The sequence below is a fragment of the Pithys albifrons genome, chromosome Z (assembly GCF_047495875.1).
Source record: "Pithys albifrons albifrons isolate INPA30051 chromosome Z, PitAlb_v1, whole genome shotgun sequence".
NCBI lineage: Eukaryota > Metazoa > Chordata > Aves > Passeriformes > Thamnophilidae > Pithys > Pithys albifrons.
Window position 1 is genome coordinate 74,881,946 of NC_092497.1, and position 20,009 is coordinate 74,901,954.

Genomic DNA, 20,009 nt, shown 5'->3' on the forward strand with positions numbered 1-20,009 from the left:
ACAACAAAACAACAGCCCTGTATCATCCTTTACCTCTTTACTTTTCCCAGTATCTCTTTTTGGGGGGAAAGATGAAAGAAACAGAACTGAGGCAGCAATGACTGTTTCACTGACTTACCAGAAATATCTAGCTCATTTCATTCCTTTTTTAGATCTTACCTATATATTATTAATATTTTACATTCTGAATCATGGGTAGTGAGGAGACATCATAAAAAGGTAAAGGCATTCTCATTTAAGAAATCCTGTACAGTCTGCACTGCTTTACACATACATAATCCGGAATGAATACACAGAAAACAAACCAGCCAACACACACAGATATGAAAATGTTCTTTCCTTAACCTCTTCACACACCCACCCCACCAGGTTCTTGACAATCCTAGTCAAAGCTTTAGGCAGCAAAGAGGAACTAAGACAGTAAGCCATGCTGTACTGCTCCCAGGGAACTGAGAGTTTAAAAGTATTCAGTATTTTCACCTAGCAGCAGCACAACACAATTTTTTGCTATTTCCTTTTGAAAGACCAAGCTGAAATATCAGTAGAGACCAGGTCAGCATTTAGAGCTGAAAAAGTCAGTTATCGATTCTACAAAGACAGAGGTAAAAAAAGCCAATTTGCAGATATGAAATTCTCATAATTCACAGTAACAAAGAAAAAGGGGAAACATGGATGAAACTCATGCAGTGCACAAAACACAGATTTACCTAACATGTCCAAAAGCAAACATGTTTCACTAAGACTTGAATTTCACAGGTTAAAAACAGATTGAAAAAACACCGAACAAATAAGCAGTCTACACTTGCACGTGGAGGTCATGGTACTGACAGGCACTTTTTAGAAACTCAGAATACTGTGGTGACCTTCTGTTGGTAAAAGATTGCAAACGTGTACACAATTAAGATGAATCTTCCAGAAAACTGTGCAGTTACTTTATAATTTGTGGATATTTTCAGAGACACAGCAATAAGGTGCTTAATGCACTCTGACTGTCAGGGGAAGATAAACGCCTTAGTCTTTGCTAATACTTCTGAAAATAGCCACACCTATATTTGCTTGAATATTTCAATTTGAGTTTTAGGAAAGATTTTCCCCTGAGTACTAACTTATCTTCCAGCCTTACAGCATTGACTATTAATAATTAATACCTGTGCCTTATCTCTACTGCATAGAGTATCCGAGCTATATTTATTCCAAGATTAATTAGCTGTTACAGCTAGGACCAGATTTAGGTTCCTATAAATCAGTCAAAGGGTTTCTGCAGAAACTTTAAATTGAAAAGTATGGTTTTCCAAAATGCTTTTTTCCAATTAGCAATATTTTTTTAATAATTTTCCTGAAAAACTAAAAAAAAAAAATCAGATGAAAGGAAAACATAACATAATGAGTTAGTTTGTCAGGACAAATTTTATAAGCCTTTTATATGTTCAACAGGAAAGAAATGTCATAAATACAGTGTGCCATACTGCCTTGTGGGAACAGTCCATAGGTGTTTTCCACTCTTTATTGTAAGGCTAACACTTTGTAAGACAAATAAAACACACAAACAAAGACAGTCAGGTATAACATTGGAGCTAGAAACAAGAATCTCTTATTCCTCTACTAGCAGTAAAATGTGCAAACTAGGGGCAGAAAAATCCAATTTTATACAGTTTCATTTTTGTCTCATATGTTTGACACTGTAGTCCTTAAAGGCTGCTTTAATTGGATGATGGCTTACACCCTCAAACCAGCTTCGCTTTATATGTGATAGTACTTAATGATCATTAGAAATCATTTCTGCAGGGGCTGAGCCTTGTGTTTCATTGAGAGCATGTTAGCAACATGGTTGTTGTTTGAAGGGGAAGAAAAGACTTTGATTCTAATCCCGTTAACACATATTATCAAGAATCTTGAGAGAAGATTCAAGTTCAGCACTACTAATTTCTAATCTCTTTGCCAGAGGAGGTTTGGGTGGCAGCTGGGTATATCAACAGTCAAACAGACATCCTCACAGAAGGAGAAAAGAGAGAGAAAGATACTCAGAGATATTGAAGGTCAGTCATGCAATAGCTACCAAGTCTTGGTGCTTCAAGTGCCAGTGGTGAGTAAGCAAACTATTATGGGTATCACTTACAGTGCTGGAATATCTAAAATATGCTGAGAATTGCCATCTAAGATTTCATTGCAATTGCATGCTGTGTTTCAGACTGGTGCTATCTTTAGTTTTTAAATAGAGCCTTCACCTCTGATCAGCCTTTAAGTGGCACTGAGTAGTCATTAGCAAGGCCAGGTGTGTTCTTCCTTACCCACAAATGCTGAGCAGCTAATGTGCTATCAGCTTTCAGAGCAAAAGCTCACAGTGAGAAAGGACACCATGCAAGGGTAAAAGCACCATTCCAGAAAGTCAATTTCCCCACACTGACATCTTCCTTCAGTCCAATTTTCCATTGCCCTCAATAGCAATGACCTCCTTCAACAAGGAATCTGCTCAAGTGACAAATGCTGAACAACCACATTGTTTCAAGCTATTCACGTCTCATATCAGGCCAAAAATGAAAAAAGGTGCTCAGTCAAGACAGAGTATCTAGCGCAGAATTAGTGATGCTGCATTTCCTCAAGGAAAACGTGTGATCGTTACCCCCAGTATATAATCTAATACATGAAAATATACCAGTAAGCAGTTCCTTGAATAGGAAAATCAGTAACAGCTCCTTCAGGTGTGTTTCTTGTTTGAAACTATGAAGATGCACAAGCTCCAAATGATGGTTTCTGGGTTCTTACAATGTCTCCATTGCAACTATCTCTAGATTTCCTGGAGTGAGTTTGCTGTACAACATTTCCCTCAATGAGCAAAATAAAACGGTTGTATCCACTAATGTTGAAGCTTACCTTCATGAAACCATACAGAAAGTTATTTGAAAACTATAGAGACTCACAGAATCATCAAGCTGGAAGAGAACTTTAGGATAATCCAGTCCAATCATCCACCCTGCACTGTCACTGTAACCACAAATCACCCAGCGCCAGATGCAGATGTATCCTGAATACCTCCAGGGATGGTGACTCCACCACCTCCCTGGGCAATCCATTCCAATGCCTGACCACCGTAAGTGAAAAAATTTTGATAACATCTAATCTGAATCTCCCCTGTCTCAGCTTAAGGCCATTTCCTCTTGTCCTCTCAGTGCAGACACAGTAGAAGAGACCAGCCTCCACCTCACTACAACCTTCTTTCAGGGAGTTGTAGAGAGCGATGAAGTCCCTAGGAGCCTCCTCTTCTTGAGACTAAACAAATCCAGCTCTGTCAGCTACTCCTCACAAGACATGGTTTCTAGCCCTTTCCTGAGCCTTGTTGCCCTTCTCTGAACACACTCCAGCACCTCAAGGTCCTTTTTAAAGTGAGGGACACAAAACTCAACGGAGCAGTAGAGATGTGGCTTCACCAATGCCACATACAGGGGGATTATCACTTCGTTAGTCAAATCTGACCAAATCTGGCTTAAAAAGTTACTACAGCTGAGGGTCAGGGAGAAAGGCAATGTGATCCCATACATTCAGTTTTCTCAGGAGTCCATGTGAAAAATTAAAATATGAACTTTAGGAACTCATTTGTTCCCAATGGACTATCATTAGACATAAAAGGACATACTGCAATTTACTGTATTCTACTAGTACAGTCCTGACATTTTTTAATCTATCCTAAGTCATAGTTTCCCTAAAGGAACATCCAAATGTGATGCTGAAAGATAAGACAGCAGATATGATGTAGAACACAGTCTTTAATAGCTAGATAATTTGATGTCATTGTCATTGTTACTCTTCCACATATCCAAAAATATAAAAGATACTACCCTGCAGCCTTCTTTTGTGTCTTTCAGAGTTCTTTTTCAGTTTGGAATAGAAAATGGAAAACTACAGAAATTTTTTTATGTTCAGGCATGCCCACAAGATACACACATGTTTACTTATATAATAGGAAAGGATTACTATGAAAGTTGGCCTAGGGTGTGGGGGACGGGAAAAGGAATATACATTATAACTTACTTGAAAAAAAGCTGTTTTCCCACATTTCAAAACTTTGTTGCAACATAAGACAATTAGCTAATTATCTACTTTTTTCACATAGTCAGAAATTCTGAATATTCTAAACAGAAACTTTGACACATTGCATCAGGAGCAGCCAAAAATTTGAAACAGTTCATTTTCTAAATTCTCAAACTCAGTCAAATGTTTCAACACTTCTAAGTCAAAATGCTACATTTTGGTAGCATTCTCTGAAAGAAGACATCTATGGTGAATTAAAGCTGGTAGTTCTGCCTGCTTGAGCTCCCTCAATACATTACAAAGCAAAAGGACTGCAAATTAGCTTTCAGAACAACTCTGAAATCTTTGCACAAAAAAAATCACATAAGAATAAACGGGAGGCAAGCATCATTAGCAGACTAAATGCAGGAGTAAATGTGCATAATATTTCATATATATGTATGTGTGTGCATGAGTGTGTGTGCGTACACTAGATAATAATATACTATTATGCCACATAGTTTAACTATTCAAAGAGCCAATTAAGAATAATTCACTGAAAGCCAGAATTAAATACATGATTTTGGCAGTTTCATTTGGAGCCATTGACACAGCCCTTTCTGTGCAAACACAGAGACTATGCAGTCGAATATAAACTACAACAGAGACATTCACCACTTCCAAGAAACTGGGCAAAGCAACATGGGTTGTATGCTACCTACATCAGAGTCTATAATAATGTCCCTAAAAAAAACAGTTATGCTTTCTTGTTTCAGCTCCTATTACATGTTGCTTGAAAGAAACTTCAGAAGATGGTGCATAGTCTCTATCCTTGTCAGTGTTTAATATAAACTCCATTGAGAAAATTACAGAGAATTCCCTTAAAATTATTCACAAACCTAGTGAAAATTTTTGCCCAATTGACCCACTGGCTGTTCCAGACAGTGCAGCTCTCAGTAGCTTAAGAAACCACCACCTCTGCATGAACTTTCTTTTCCTTCCTATTTTACACTCTTATGCATAACCATACCTTCTTAGTCTTTGTTTTCCTGTATTAAATAGGTTATACACTTCTTAATCACGCCTCAGGGGGTTTTAAATTTCGATTTTTAATTTTTTAGATTTTAGAAGTACTTGTAAGAAGTAAAATGCAAATTTTAGTGTGTTAATATTTCTAACAGCTTACGTTCAATGTTTATGTATTCTGACCCCTATCCCATATCAATACCTAAAATTCTATTAGTTATTTAGACTTCTTTTCAAGGTAGGAGGCTGAATAATATCTTAAAGCCTGCTCCAGGAGAAAGAAACATGGGCCAAAAACCTCGAAGCCAGAACACTGGAAGACCTCCGAGTACCCCTGTGTGTTCTGAGGAAGAGAAAGACAAGGAAGAGAGGGTCCCACTCTCCCTCAGACTCAGTTCCGGATGGGGTGTGTTGCGGGTGGGATGGGGCTGGACTGAGGGATGTGTGAACTGGGGATGAGGTGGACAATATTTTAAAAACATAGAAATCAGGGTTTGAAGGGCATGGCATCATGTGTTCCTGAAGACCCTAGGCCTGAACATTAAAGAATCTACCATTTTATCTCATCCCACACTAACTTGGCTGGAATCCTGTTTTTTGCAGTCTCTCAAGGCATCATTAATATCATCTCATAAACCAGCTCTCTATTCTCTTTATATTTTTAGTACTCCTTCTCTTTCTTTCCTCTTCCCCTCTTCAGTGAAACTGGTATTTCTTAAATGCAGATATCTAGATCAGAATAGCTGAGGTCTCATTAGGGTGTAATGACAACAACTTTCCTGCAAATGCAATTCCAAGAAAAGACAAATAACGTGTTGCCATTTCTCACAGCCATGTCATACACTAAAAGGAGTGCATGTCAGCCAATATTCATAAAGTAGTCAATATTCACTTTATACATTATCCCATATCTCTTTATTTGTCTATGGGGCACTGAAGTTCAGTGTCACACACATTGTTAACTGGTAGGGGATGAATTATCATTTTCCTTCAAAGCAATTGTGCTCAGTCAAACATCCACGTTTAATTTCAGAGAGAAACTCTCAGTGAATTCCACCTACTGATCTCTATTGAACTACCATTTCTATTTTGTAACACAACTAACCAACCCCTAACAATATATGGCAGAAAATGTGTCTCCCTTTTTCCTTGATGGGATCTGCAAGAATTCCATGGAGCTTTGGAAATTTCATCCACAGAACTACAAGTACTCTCTTCTGTAGAGTGGCCAAAATCATACCACATTTCTCCAGTGACCCCATCATACCTTACACTTGCTACAGTTTATAACCACATACCTAAGCAACTACTCCTCTGTAGTCACAGGGGGGTTATAGTAACATGAATTTCAGGTGTTTAAGCTCACAACCACTAAAACACAAGAGTGAGAAGAGATATCACCTATCGCATAATTTTGATCATCACCATGATTTTCTCTAGTTTTCTACTGAGTTGTCCTGGCTTTTGGCCAGGACAAAATTAATTTTTCATGGTAGCTGTGAGGGGCAGAGCCTGGAGTCATGTGGGCATGCTATTCTGAATCACTTCATGTCATTGCTGGGGGGTTGGAAGTAAGGGTTTCTCATTTCTGGAAAGAGGGTGGGTGTGGCTTGTGGTCAATAAAAAGGTGTGGTGGCTGTAGGGTCCATCTGACATTGTTTTTCATTTTCCCGGGCTTGGTGAGCATTTTTGCTTGTAAATCACTCTTTGTACAATTTATTTTTATTACCATTGTTGCTCTTACTGTTCATTTTTTGTCTCATTGCTGTTTATAGTAAATTGTTCTTATGTCAACTTGTAGTCTCTGCCTTTTGTTTCCCACCAGAGGAGGGGTGGAGGTAGAAAAGGGCTCATGGTTTTCTTTTTAGCGGGAACACTAAATAGGGGAATGCTGTTCCTAAAGCATGACATGAGCCATTTAAAAATTAACTTCTATCTAGCTACAATGCTTAAGCTCTAAAATAATTATTCATAAAGCCTCATGCTTGTTATACTACTAGGAGATTGTTTGTTAGCATGTTTCTTTGAGATCAGGAAAAGATCAGAACAGTCTTCTGATGAAGAAGTTTCAAAGTAATTCTGCATCTCACTAAGAGGTATTTATGAATCTGTATCTGATACAGAAGTAAGATTCATGTAAGTGAAGCTCTACAAGATCAGAAATTCAGAGGAGCCAGAGGACATAAAAAATATTCCTTTATTATAACGTTTGACTTGACTGCAGTTTTAAAACTAAGGATTAAGTTTGGTGTAGAGGAAATAACCACTCTGAGGGAAAGCATTCTATGTTTAAATATTTCAAAGTCCAATCTTAAAACAGTCAAACAAACAAAAGAGGACAACGGGGCAATAGAAGATAGTGTATGTAAAAATAGCTTATTTTGATGAATTGTAACATATGTTGATTTAAACTCATTATCAGAGCTTTTCAGTCTGTACAAAGAAATGTCCCTTATAAAGCCTGACATAAGAGAGTTTAAAATAAAGATATTGTAATGGTTTGACCCCTTCCTCAGTAACCATTGTATCTAAGGAAGTTACAAGTATTCCAGACGTGTTTTCCACATAGCAGGGGAGGAGTGGTTTTATCTTTTCCTGTCCTTGGCCGGGGAGCGGGTGGGAAGGGCTGGAGTCTGATCCCTCTGGTTGTTGGTGGTTCTCCTGTCCTGGGTGAGATTGTTTCATGCTTGTTCCCCTTCCTCGAGGTTTTTAACTGTGTTTGTTTCTTTCATTTGTTATTTTGGGGGTTTGGTTTTGTTTCTTCCCAATTTCTGGTTAACCAGTCCCCTTTTCCCTTTTCCCTTTCCCCTGAGGATGGGATCCTATGTACTGTGCATACAGTGTGGTTGTGAATGCTAGAAAATATAATTTCTTCTTTTCATTCAGTTCAGTGTCTTTTGAGTCCGTTTCTTTTCAGTTTTTTTCTTTCCTTTGCTGGGAGAGTTCTGGGAGGGGGAAGGGGGGCCAGTCCAGGGTTGGTAACAGCTAGGCCAAACCTGTGACAGATATAGTACTCAACTGAAGAAGCTATCTGTCTGCTTAAAAGTATGAGAAAAAATGCATGTATGGAAAATATAAGTTTAAATTTATTTAGCAACTGTTGATACAAGGCATCCTACCACAGAGGATGGCTACAGTATTCTCAGTTGTTGGATAGAAAGGAAAATGAAGGTGCAAGATTTTTTAGGTAAAAACATAATTTGTTTCTCAAATGGTCTTGTGCTGCTAAACAAGAGAAAATTTCAGCTCCAGTATAATCTTTCATAAACTTAACAAAAAACATAAAACTGTATAGCCAACATGGATAAGACACTGCCGTAAATTTATCAATCAGCTAACAACTCTTAGAAACATAGGAACCATATTTGGTATGATATAATAGGAATCACAATGGGTTTCAGTTCTTAAGTGTTTTTTCCTGACCCTAAGTTTTTTAAAGTATTCTGATGGAAAAAAAATAATAATCAAGGTTTTTACTAGAAAAAACTTTCTGACTCCTGTTAAGTAAAATAACTTTTCTGTAGCTGTTTTTGAGTGATGACGGAAAGGCCCAATAGAAGCAAGTATTCATTAAGTCCTACCTAGTTGTAGTCTAATCTAGCACTCCACCTAATCTTCCCATGAATTCCAACCAGGTGAACAGCTCTATAAATTTTAGGATCGTGAAGAATTAAGAACACTGGTCAGACTAACTGCTAATTATTTTCATTTTAAAAGGGGGTTGCAATGGAAACTATTTGCTTCAGCCATGCAAATCTGTTGCAATTCTATAAGGTTGAACTGATGGTGATTCCTCAATTCCAGTGATTTTTGATAAAACTGATTAGGGATATCCAGCAAAATGTTTTTTTCCTGTTTAGTCATGGCAGTTTCAAACTGGTTATTGTTTACAGATATTAAATGCCAGTATATGTCCCCAAGATATTTAAAGTCATATCTAAGTCTTAATCCTGAGACCAGAAGGATGACACAGTGAAGAAGCAGTTCTGAATTTCACTGTCTGAAGATTTCTGCTTCCTGTGTTGACCATTCTTTCGTATTCTCAAACTGTAAAAATCAGCTGAAGCCAAGCAGGGGGTAGCAGTAGCAAATCCCCTAGAAATTAGAAGCTGCAGAACCACTTTACACCTAGGAAAAATGACTAATCACTGTCCACACAAAAGCCTAGAGCACAGGACTGTAAATTTTATTGCACAGATGCAAAGATGCTCTTAGGGAGAAGCAACCTGAAGAATCCCCCACAACCTGACAAATCACATCTGTTTCATGTATCACAGATTTTAAGTCCTTGCACTCTGTGATGAGTGGAACAGAATTTCTGCTTGTAGCTGTTAATAGGATTTCTGCCTACATATCCAAAGAAGCATACTCTATAGAAAACTAAAAATCCCAAATTTCACTGCACTGCCAGAGCCTAGAGCTACTGTGTGCTAACTCTGAGTCATTCCTATAGATCACTTGTAGCACAAGTTCCCAGGAGGACTACACAAATGAGAATACATTGATTTACCTGAAACTAAACAGATGAACTGAGGGGGAAATTAAATTAATAATGCCACTTTAGGAATATCTACAGGTTATGGCCAAAGTACAAATCCTTTGAGATATATACCTTTGCATTGGAACTTACATGCTTATTGCAAAAAAATTAATTTAGCATTACTTAAAAGCAAATGTAATCAGAGATCATATACATACCCTCTGCTTCTCAGGGTCAACATATCGAATGCCAAAATAGTCTTTTTCCAGTAAGCTGTAATAGTTGCAGATGTGATCTATAAGAAACTGACCTTTGGTTTCCCTCTGTAAAAAGAGAAATAATTGATACATTATGTTCAGTATTCTGAACTTGCTGTCTACAAAATCTAATCACAGTGTCAAGGCAAATGGCACATGAAATTTGTTGTTATTCAGATAAGGACAAGGATTTAACCATTTATCTTCTCTAAAATATGCAGGAGATTAATGATCAATACACTTACTGCACATTCACAAATGGATTGTTAAGAAAACACCATTACTACGCCTACTTCAGGAAAACTCATGCTGCTGTAATAGCTGTAAAATTTCTAATACTTAATATATTATTAGTAATCATATTTCCATCAGATGCTATAATGGCATAACAGATACTCATTTACATATAGAATTTCAAACCAGTGTGTGGCTTTTTTGTATCCACCAAGTTTGCTTGCAGTTTTGGCTGTGAGTACCTTACTGGATCTTTATGCAGTGCCCACACAAAAAAGATCTGATCCTTAATTCCCAGTCAGTGCCACAGTACAAGGGGAAAATGCTCAAATGACTGAAAGAGGTGTTTTCATCTTTGCACTATTACTGGGTAAACAGTCTCATTCTTTATTTCTGCTTTCTTCAATCTCAATACTGTGTTTCATTTCTCCTTTATCCTCTGCCAAATATGGAGATCCTACATGAGTTTTCACATTTCTTCTTCTAGCATTTTCTGAATTGTGATTTGTGTTAATATTAACACAGGGCTAAACCTGATTGCTGAAACACCCTGCTCTAAGCAGACAAAGGTACTTTACCACATAATGGTGTCAAGTTTCTGCATTTTTTCCCCTCTATCTGTCTGCCTTGGTCCTACAGTGAAACACTCTGCCGTGGACCAGATAGTGAGTTCTATCCTTTGCTGACATGAAACAAATTGAACTTAGCTCTCTAATGTCTACTGAATAGAAACTACACAGGGCATGTAATCACATTATATGAAAATATTACTTAGTTGTTTCTCCAAACTACTCCTGAAAGCTTTAATGCTATGCCTTGATCAACCTTTTTATAAAAACAGGCAATTTAAGCCATAAACAGCATGACAAGCAAAACTGAAGAAATAGCTCTTGTATTTCCTGAGGTACTTCACAAAATTGATACTGTAATCATCTTCATTTCATGTAGGAGCAGCTGAGGCAAAACAAGCACCATGACCTGTCTGAAGTCATGCTCGGCAGGGCAGAAGAACAATGGCCTCAGGTCCACCACTGTCTGGTGAGACTTACTGCTTCTCCCAGGAAAAATGAGACATTCTTCAAGACTGGAGAGCTAGAAAATCATAACAATACTTGAACTACTGCTAGCTTTTGTATCTTTACAATAAGGAAATCTGATGTAGATACAGTTGCTATTCTTTTCGTTTCCACCAATGAACAAACAAAAAGCACCCTCAGTTAAGGCATTGACAGAGAGCTGCACTGCCCTTCCAGTGTTCCAAGGCTTCTGCAGATGTTCCCTTCCCTGCCATATGGACTTTTTCTCCTCTCAAATCCACTTCCAGCCACAATGGAATTACTACTTTATCAACAGATTTCTTTTTCCTAGATATGAGGTCCTCAGCTTTAATTCCTACTGTGTAAGCCATCCACTTCCACTACTCCTATCTTTTTCCATCTTGTAGCTTCTGTGTATTTACCCCTCACTATGTGTCCTATACTCTTCCATACACTGCTACTTACCTGCAGGATATCTTTTGCCCTGTCTGCATGATGGTATTTACATAATCTGTTTCCTATTTTTAAACAGCCATTGTCAAATGATGTTAACCCAATCTGTCTACTCTGTACATGGTCATGACACCTCATGCTTTGCACCCTGCACTGCTACCTTTTTCCATGTTACGTAGCTGCAACAGGCTTCCTTCTGCAATTGTTTCCTTCCAGCCTTGAGACATATAAAAATTAACTTGTTTACTGTTAAGAGTGGTTAGCACATACACTGACATTTTTTTGTTCAGTACCCAGTTACTAGTATGGACTTCCTAGTGACAATATAAAGAAAAGTTCCTCAAAGGGCAAAGTTCTATCAAAGACTGAAAAGTGCAAAAAGAAAACTCACTCTGTGACTGATAAAAAGAGCCTATAAAGTCACATCTCCACGAACTGTTTTCTAACTTAAAATCTTATAAGCATATGCAAAGTTTTGTGACTACGCGAGACCACCAAAATATTAAGACAAAATTGCACAGTGACATTCCATTACACATGTGACAACTAAGTTGGACACACTTTTAAGATTATTCTACAGCAAACTAAATAGAACTGCTATTAGGTGACTAAGGTACAACCAAACACAGAAATGGATTTTAATGACAAGAGCGTAAGAGAGAAATTCAATTTTTAAAACACTGGAAATGATGAAACCAGACTAGTCATATTTTCCTGTGTCAGCATTAGAGGAATGTAATGGTTTTGACCCATGGCTTCTTCAGTAACTGAGTGTAACTAAGGAAGCAGACATCACAAGTATTCCACACGTGTTTTCCACGTAACAGAGGAAGAGTTTAGTTTTCCTTCTTCCAGGGAGCTGGGTGTGGAAGAAGCCTGGATGGTCTGTTCTGTTCTTGTGGTGTTCCTGGCCTGGGACGTGAGTGAGATCATTTCATGCTTCTTCTCCTTTAATTGCATTTGTCTGTTTCATTTATTTAAGTTTGGTTTTGTTTCTTCCTCTTTTCTGGTTAACAAGTTGTTTAGTTTGTTTTTTCCCCCTTTTTCCCTTCTCCCTTTTCCCTAAGGGTAGGGTCCCACGTGGTGTGTACACATTGTATATATGTGTTTGCAAATGTCAGAAAAATATAATTCCTTTTTAATTCAGTTCAATTTCTTTTGAGTTCTTCTCTTTTCAGTTTTTTTCAGTTTTTTTTTCCTTTGCTACGGGGACTCAAGGGGGAGAGAGAGGGCAGTCCAGGTTTGGTGAGAAGCTAGGCCAAACCTGCGACAGGGATGTTACTGGAAAACAGTCAGTAGTACAATCTTCTCATTTCTACAGGTTCTATTCTAATTTTTTTCACTTTAAAAGCTCTTTGCTTTGCTAAATAATCACAAGGTTTTGAGTTCCTGAAGAAACTGATAGAAGGCTATGGAGAGCATAGTGGCTTTTAATTCAGTAATAACATCCTCTTTCTAAAAGGAATTGATGCCCTAGTTTTCTTGCTTGGAAGACAGACGATGGAAACAAACCTAACAAAAAAGAGCAAATGAACAAAAGCCTCCAAGCTAAATTCATGCTCTAGGAATCTTTAAGCCTGTCATGGATAAATAAAAGAGATTATTTAATAACCTCACCCTTAGTTAGTATACACTTCAGTCCATTACTAAACATTAAAAAATATTCAAGATGTATAAAAGTGGCTATATTGGCACATATATGGTGTAAATAATGTTTCCATAAGACATTCTCTCATAAATGGTCACTGTTAATGCTTTCTAAATACCTGAAATTTGAAAAAAACTCATCTTAATTGATACACAGGGGAAAATACTTAGCACATCAAGTTCAAATTCATAATACATTGTGTGCCAAGAAGGATGGGCAATGGCTGTTAAATTCGTTTCCTGCAAACAGCATACAAAGACACTTTCTACACTTCCCTAACAATGCTTCAAATTTTCCTGAGCTTTAGAATCTGATGTTCTTTCTCATCTCCCATGTTCTTTGATACACTTATTACATATTATTACATATTCTCATACTACAAAAGAATACATTACATTCAAAGTTTATTCTCATTTGTGAAAAAGTCTGGATAAATTAAATTAGGAACTGCCAGTCATCCACAACAGAGCAGAGGAATGGATTTGGGTCACAGAATAATGAATATAAAGCATTGCCTGAAATTTCAGACAGTTGCCATGTAGCTTTCCCATTAAGCAACCCTTAAAAACAAACAAACAAACAAATAACCCACACACAAACAAACAAAAACAATCCCCAAACCCTTCCACCAAAAAAAGCACTTTTAAGTAATTCAGAAAAATATTCTTAACATTACTTTTCAGGATGTTTGTCAGAACACAAAAAGTTACATCACTAAAAAAAGCTGTTACTTCAAACACTACTGAAGAATGTCAGCCACAAACAACAGGAATCTAGGTGCAAAAATCAAGTCATACTTATAAAATTTTCACAATTCAACCCTTTGATAATTATACCATTGTTTACCCAGAATTCATCAGCAGTTCTCCAGTATAGAAGACATAGGCAGGCAGAAACAAGTCACAAAAGTGTGTAAGCAAGTGATACAAAATATCCTAGATTCTAATAAATACATTACATTCAATGAAAAAATACCGTGTTAAACAAGTCACTTTTTTCTACATCCATTAATTCAAAGTTATCTCAAAGCTATCTCGTAATCTATATGATGTCTTAAAGCCCTGTAATGTAGACATTTCATACACTCAACACAAAATTAGGCTTTTGGAGATTCCTATAAATAATTTGAGGAATGACTCCCTGATTTGTTTAGATAAATTGGCACAGACAAGCATGTTTTTCCTAAGGCTGCATTTGACTATCTGACCTTAAAACCACTAAAATCCCGCACCAAATCCCAAAACACATGCAAAGGATATAATGCCATGTAAATGACAAAATCCCTGAACACAGAAGGTCAACTTGCAAATAACTGTTAAACTCTGCTTTTTAAGCTGGATCAAAAGTTTTCTATTGAAACAAATATGGATCAAATTAAATTACCAGCTGCTGCAAAAGAAATAAGTAAAACAAGGGACATTCTTCACTCCAATACGACAAGAAAACATGCTCATACAGAGTTTTCTTTTGGTGGACCCATGGGACAAACTGAGTTTGCTCCTTAGCTCTAGGAAGTAAGACACTCCATAGTTTCATTTTCCCTACCAGACATTCTTATTGTAGCTTCCATTTCTGCAACTCTACACATTTATGACTGAGTAACCCAATCTCTTGATAATTTTTCTGTTATACAGAAACTAACCCAAACAACATTTGTTGCTCTTGGGCAGTTTAAGTCTAACACATTATCATCATCTCATCCTTGTGGTAAGGATTTCTTTTTTTACTCCTAGCATCTTTATGCAGCTTAAAAAGCAAGGGAGAGTGTATTTTTTTCTTCCAATTTAATCATTCTCTGATGACGGAAAATGAGATCACAAAACATTTATGACTGTTTCACAAGACTGAAAATGAAAGAACTATTTATAGCAGTTTAAGATCTTGCATTCAGTGAAATGTCTTCCCCATTTGCATTTGCTTTGCTGTGGAGTTCTGTGTCTACTTATCTGAATATCATCACAAGGAAGAGTAAGAGCCACAAGCAGATTAAACACAAGGCTTCTGCTCTGTTATCTAACCACTGAAGTTCTGCCAGCTGTCCTTATCTCCGTCAGGAAGCCACTGACATTACTAAGCAGCCGTGCAGAGTTCTAAGCATAGTATTTGTTTGTACTGGGAATTTTAATCCTCATCCCGTAAGTGTCTTAAGTTGTGCAAACAGTTCCCAAGAGTGACTCTCTGTGTAAAACTGGTCATATACTGAAGAGCTTGCTTACATGTAAAGCCACTTAAAAAAAACCCAAAGGAAATATTAAAAAACAAACAAACAAACCAAAACCAAAACCAAAACCCCACCCAAATCAAAACCAAACGCACCAAAACCCCCCAAATATATATATATATTAAAACCACAACTAATCCAGCATTTCTGTTTAATTAAATGGAAATTCAGGCTGTCAAGCAAGGCAAGCATAATGCCTGATTTTTTATGCTTATTTTCTTTAGTGTGTAAAATATTTGAAGTCCTGTGGTTGTAAAAGACTTAAATATATGTATTTGAGAATGATCATAACACCACAGAATGAAAACTAATCCAATCAGAAAAATGGAGAAAACCAAGAAGTGCCTCTAAGGCACCCACTGAAAACAGAAACACATAGTTCTGTTGACAATACCTAACAAAAATTATAAAAAGCAACAGAGCTAAACTGTGTCTTCTGCTGCCACATCTCATATTTCTGAATTGCCTTCGGATATCCTCTTCCAGCAATGAGATCATATGTCTTCTAGGCTTTTCATGACAGAAATCACTTGAATCCCAATAGGAACACATCCTCCATTTCACCAGCAATTATTCCATAGTTCAGTATGGGAGTCAGTTCTCATGCACAGAAGTGTGGCTATAAAAGGACATCTGGGAGCACTTCACTGCTCACGTCACTTTTGAGACAGCTGTCACCATGTTTTCATTTGTTTCCAGTGGCATAACAAAAGAGTTTACCAAGCATCACTTTGGAAGTGGGGATGTGCCATGGAAGTGGGACTCCTTTAATATCAACCCTCTGGAGCTGAATAGGCAGAAGGGCAAAGGACACAGAGAAGGTAGGCAACAAGGCATGCCCAAATTTCACAGTGTCTTCTAGATGAATTTTTAAGTCCTGCCTGAAGAGCAACATCAAAAACAGAATCCTCACTCTGCAGCAACCAAAACCAGCGAGGTGAAACAGCCTCAGCTCCAAGCTGGCAACATTTGGCCATCCCTAACCCTGACAACCTTCAACACGCTGTGCAAATTTCTTATGGCTCTTTGGAATTATGGACTCACTGAAACTACAAATGACAGCAAATACTCACAAAACAGATACACAGACAAGATTTTAGCCATTTTTGTTTCATCTTTGGAAACAGCAACAGGAATATCTGAAGAAGTTGCACAAGAACTGGACATTACATACTTACTTCAAAGAACAATTAAAACATGCCTGTTTCATTGCTCAACTAAAATGTTACAACTTCTTTAAAGGAATTCCTGCCATAATCAGCACTATATTTTGAAGTATTTGATTATATACTGGAAGTCTGTAATACAACATTTAACTGGAAAGTTTTCTCAATTGTTAGAAAAGCCAGTTTTAATTTATTTCTTTTATTGTTGCTAAAGTTACAGAACAAAAATCTAACGCACTTTTGCTGAAAAAAAAAGCACACAAACAAATTGGAACTGGCAGATTGTACTGTAGAAGCAAAGTATTTATCCCAGATTTTTTCCTTTTGTTCACAGTGAGGAATTAATTGCATTTCTACAAACCAGAAAAAAAGGGGGGAAAAGCAGTACCAATGATTTTTAACGAAAAGCATAAAACATGACATTGCAATAAAGTAGCTGGCATTTACTTAATTATACGTGTTATCTTCCACCCATTATTTTGTATTAGTTATCTCTTAAGTATATATTTCATTCAATATACTAGTTCATAGAACTAAATTACTGAGCCATAATTTACAACAACATTGTCTAACCCTAGAATGTAGGGAAGGGTGGATTTTTAAATTTGTCTGTTAATACATTTTATATATTTTGTTATGTATAAAAGAATGTGAACACATGCAAGATAGCCCTAGAGAATCAATGCCCATTTTATTTCATAGGCAATTTAGCAGTCAGCAGTGATAACCTTTGCCCACAAAAATGCTCCCTGGTTTTAGAACTCATTTGGTAACGTGGAATGGGTCTTGATGATGGATCTTTTCACAAATGTATCTGTCTTTAAACCCAAATTTCTAAGCCCTGAATTATCAGTTGAACCTCAATTGCTACATTTAATACAGAAATTTAAACTAAAATATTAAACTAAAAAAGCCACAAATCAGCCTCTGTCTACTGTTCCTTTGGCCAACAAATATGCAAATGCATCTCAAAGATAAAGGAGAAAGAAAATAAAAAAAGAAGAATGTGAAGAAAGTCTATTCTGGTAAGAAAAGAAATAAGGGGCAAGCAATTTCAAGGTTGTATGTGTGAATGCAGCTGTGGAAGCTCTATTAATCTTACATGAAACTGCACGGCTCAATGTTCACAGCATTGAAAATTTACCCAGAAATATCTGCTGCAATGAGGTCAGAAACGTGCTTGTCAAGTCCCTCTTACGTGCAAACTCAGTTGGGAAATGGACCATTTGAAGTTACTTATTTTTCTTTAGTTTTGCACTATTGATTTGCAACAGATGGCCAGATTTGTCCATAAAAGCATAATTTTACCCTCTCTTGAATTAGATGCTATTTTATAAGCATAGTAGTCCAATAATAAAAGATGAAGGGGGAAAACAGATAATTACACCACATTAAAAATCATACAAGGTCAGTTGCATGCAATGGAAACTATCCTAAAATACTATGGAAAATGGGAATTATATTCTACTATACAGTAAAACTTAGATAGCAGAAGTGAAGACATATTATAGCTTTCACACAGTAAGTTATTGACCTCAGTGCTATTCTGCAAGTAAATTACTCAGATCCATGAGTAAATTATAAATGATAAAAATAAATATTTATAGTTCACCTACTGCAGTTCTCAAGTCTCCACCATACTGGTAGGCAACCACTGAAGAAAGCACAAACACAACTTTCATTGACAAGACTCATCATCATTTTCTGTCTCACCACACATTTGCAATACTTAGGCATTTAGGTTTTGTGTCCCTGAAGTGGCAGCTTGACAAAAGGTTTGCAGCACTAACTGCTCACTTCCCCTAACAGATTCCATTAGTGATGCCATCTGAGGCACTATTGATTTCTTAAAAAGAATTGACTCTTTCTATCAACAAATCTATCACTTCATTCAACACCCAGCATCGTTCTGCCTGTTCTCTTGCATCCCTGACATCATACCACATCTAGGAAACTGGATGAGAGATTTCAAAAATGACTTCTCAGCCCCCACCTACAAAGCAACCTAAAAGCCAAGTCAAGATTTTGACAAAATTATCTAATGTGTCCTAGTACAGGTGATAGTCAACAATCCTCTCCAGGCAATACCAAATCTTCTCAGTGGGTTCAGCAGTCCCAGAAAAATTAGTACATATTCAAAATCAAATCCATGTACCACTCTTTAACTATGCCTCTTCTAACCAATACATAGCAGTGTGCTCTTATTTCCCAAAAGTACTTTAAAAAAGAAACACAACCAAAAATACTTCTAGCCAAATAAGACACTTCCTTCAGCACAGGCAGAAAGGATAATCAGCTTGGTGTGACACAGATTAGTTAATCTGCTCACAGAAGAACAAGCAACTAGAGTTGTTGCAAGAATGTCCCTTGACAAGTACATTTCAGGACTCAGCTGAATGTGTTGAACCCCAGCCTTGGTAAGGGTCATGCAGGAACATCGACATTTTTGTTTCACACAAACTGGGAAAACATGACCCCAGCAGAGAAGAGCAAGTTGAAAGAAGTGACAAGTAGAGCAGCGGAATGCCTGTTCTCCCCAGCTTGGGGTTATCCCCATGTTCCTTTCCTTGCATGAGAAAATACAAAATGAATGCCCACAAGCATGACATGGGGTGAGCATGCTCTGGGTGGGAGGAATAGAGGAAGAAAAGGAAGATCATGGAACATAATCCTTAGCAGGAAAAATTTCCTAACTGCTGAATTAATGCCCATTTGAAAGACTATGAGACTGAGGTGCAAGGCTAAGAGATTACATAACAAAAAGAATATATGACTACAGCCTCAGTTAAGTGCTTGTTTTGAAGGAAAACAAGTATCATTAAATTTGTGAGATTAGACATACAATCATCGGAAAAGCAAACTTATGGTAGATTGAAAACACTGGAGAAAGAAGCTTTCCTTGGATGTAGCACCCCCACCAATGCACCCCGATGCTATTTAATAAAAGTCAGCTACTGAAACCAGGAAGGGAACTCATTCTCTGTGCAATACAAGCCTCTGTCCCTCTGCCAAAGTACCCAGTTCACAAACTCTTTTTTTTTTGGACTAGGAAACCTGGATTGATTTTTCACTTTCTTTCTCTCTTTCTGGAGGTTGTTCAGTCCTTGAAGAACACATGAACTGTCTCATTAGCACTACCTATAATAAGACCACCATTTGACAGAATAGCCAAAGCAACCTTTGCATTTTTAATCATCACTTCACAAAATTACAAATACGGTAAAACTTTTTTTTCACTCTTTTAACAACTATTATAAGAATCCAGATTTAAAACAAGAAATCTTTTTAAATTTCTGTTATACATCACTGCAAAATGCACAATACATTTTAAAAAATCCAAATGGAGAGCTTTACAGACTTGTTCCATTAGCCACAGCTGCAAATAAAGAAGATAATAAAGCAATACATTTTACAGATCCCATAACCTTTTCACCCTTACTAGGTTCCACTTTTCTTCCCTTACTGTGTCAGATTCATCTTCA

General features: G+C 37.1%; 1 protein-coding gene across 3 annotated transcripts in view; it reads right to left on the bottom strand.

The window, feature by feature from the left end:
• The window catches only part of FRMD3 (FERM domain containing 3), a 142,913-nt gene that overhangs the window by 68,209 nt on the left and 54,695 nt on the right, over nt 1–20,009 (bottom strand). For 2 of the 3 annotated variants that reach the window (XM_071581297.1, XM_071581294.1), the window contains exon 2: nt 9,730–9,834. The exons of the other annotated variant lie outside the window; for it this stretch is intronic. Coding sequence is in view for 1 of the 2 variants with exons in the window: in XM_071581294.1 (XP_071437395.1) it covers nt 9,730–9,834 (105 nt within the window). In the remaining variant the exon portion in view is untranslated. The remainder of the gene's footprint in view (nt 1–9,729; nt 9,835–20,009) is intronic. 3 annotated transcript variants of the gene reach the window in all.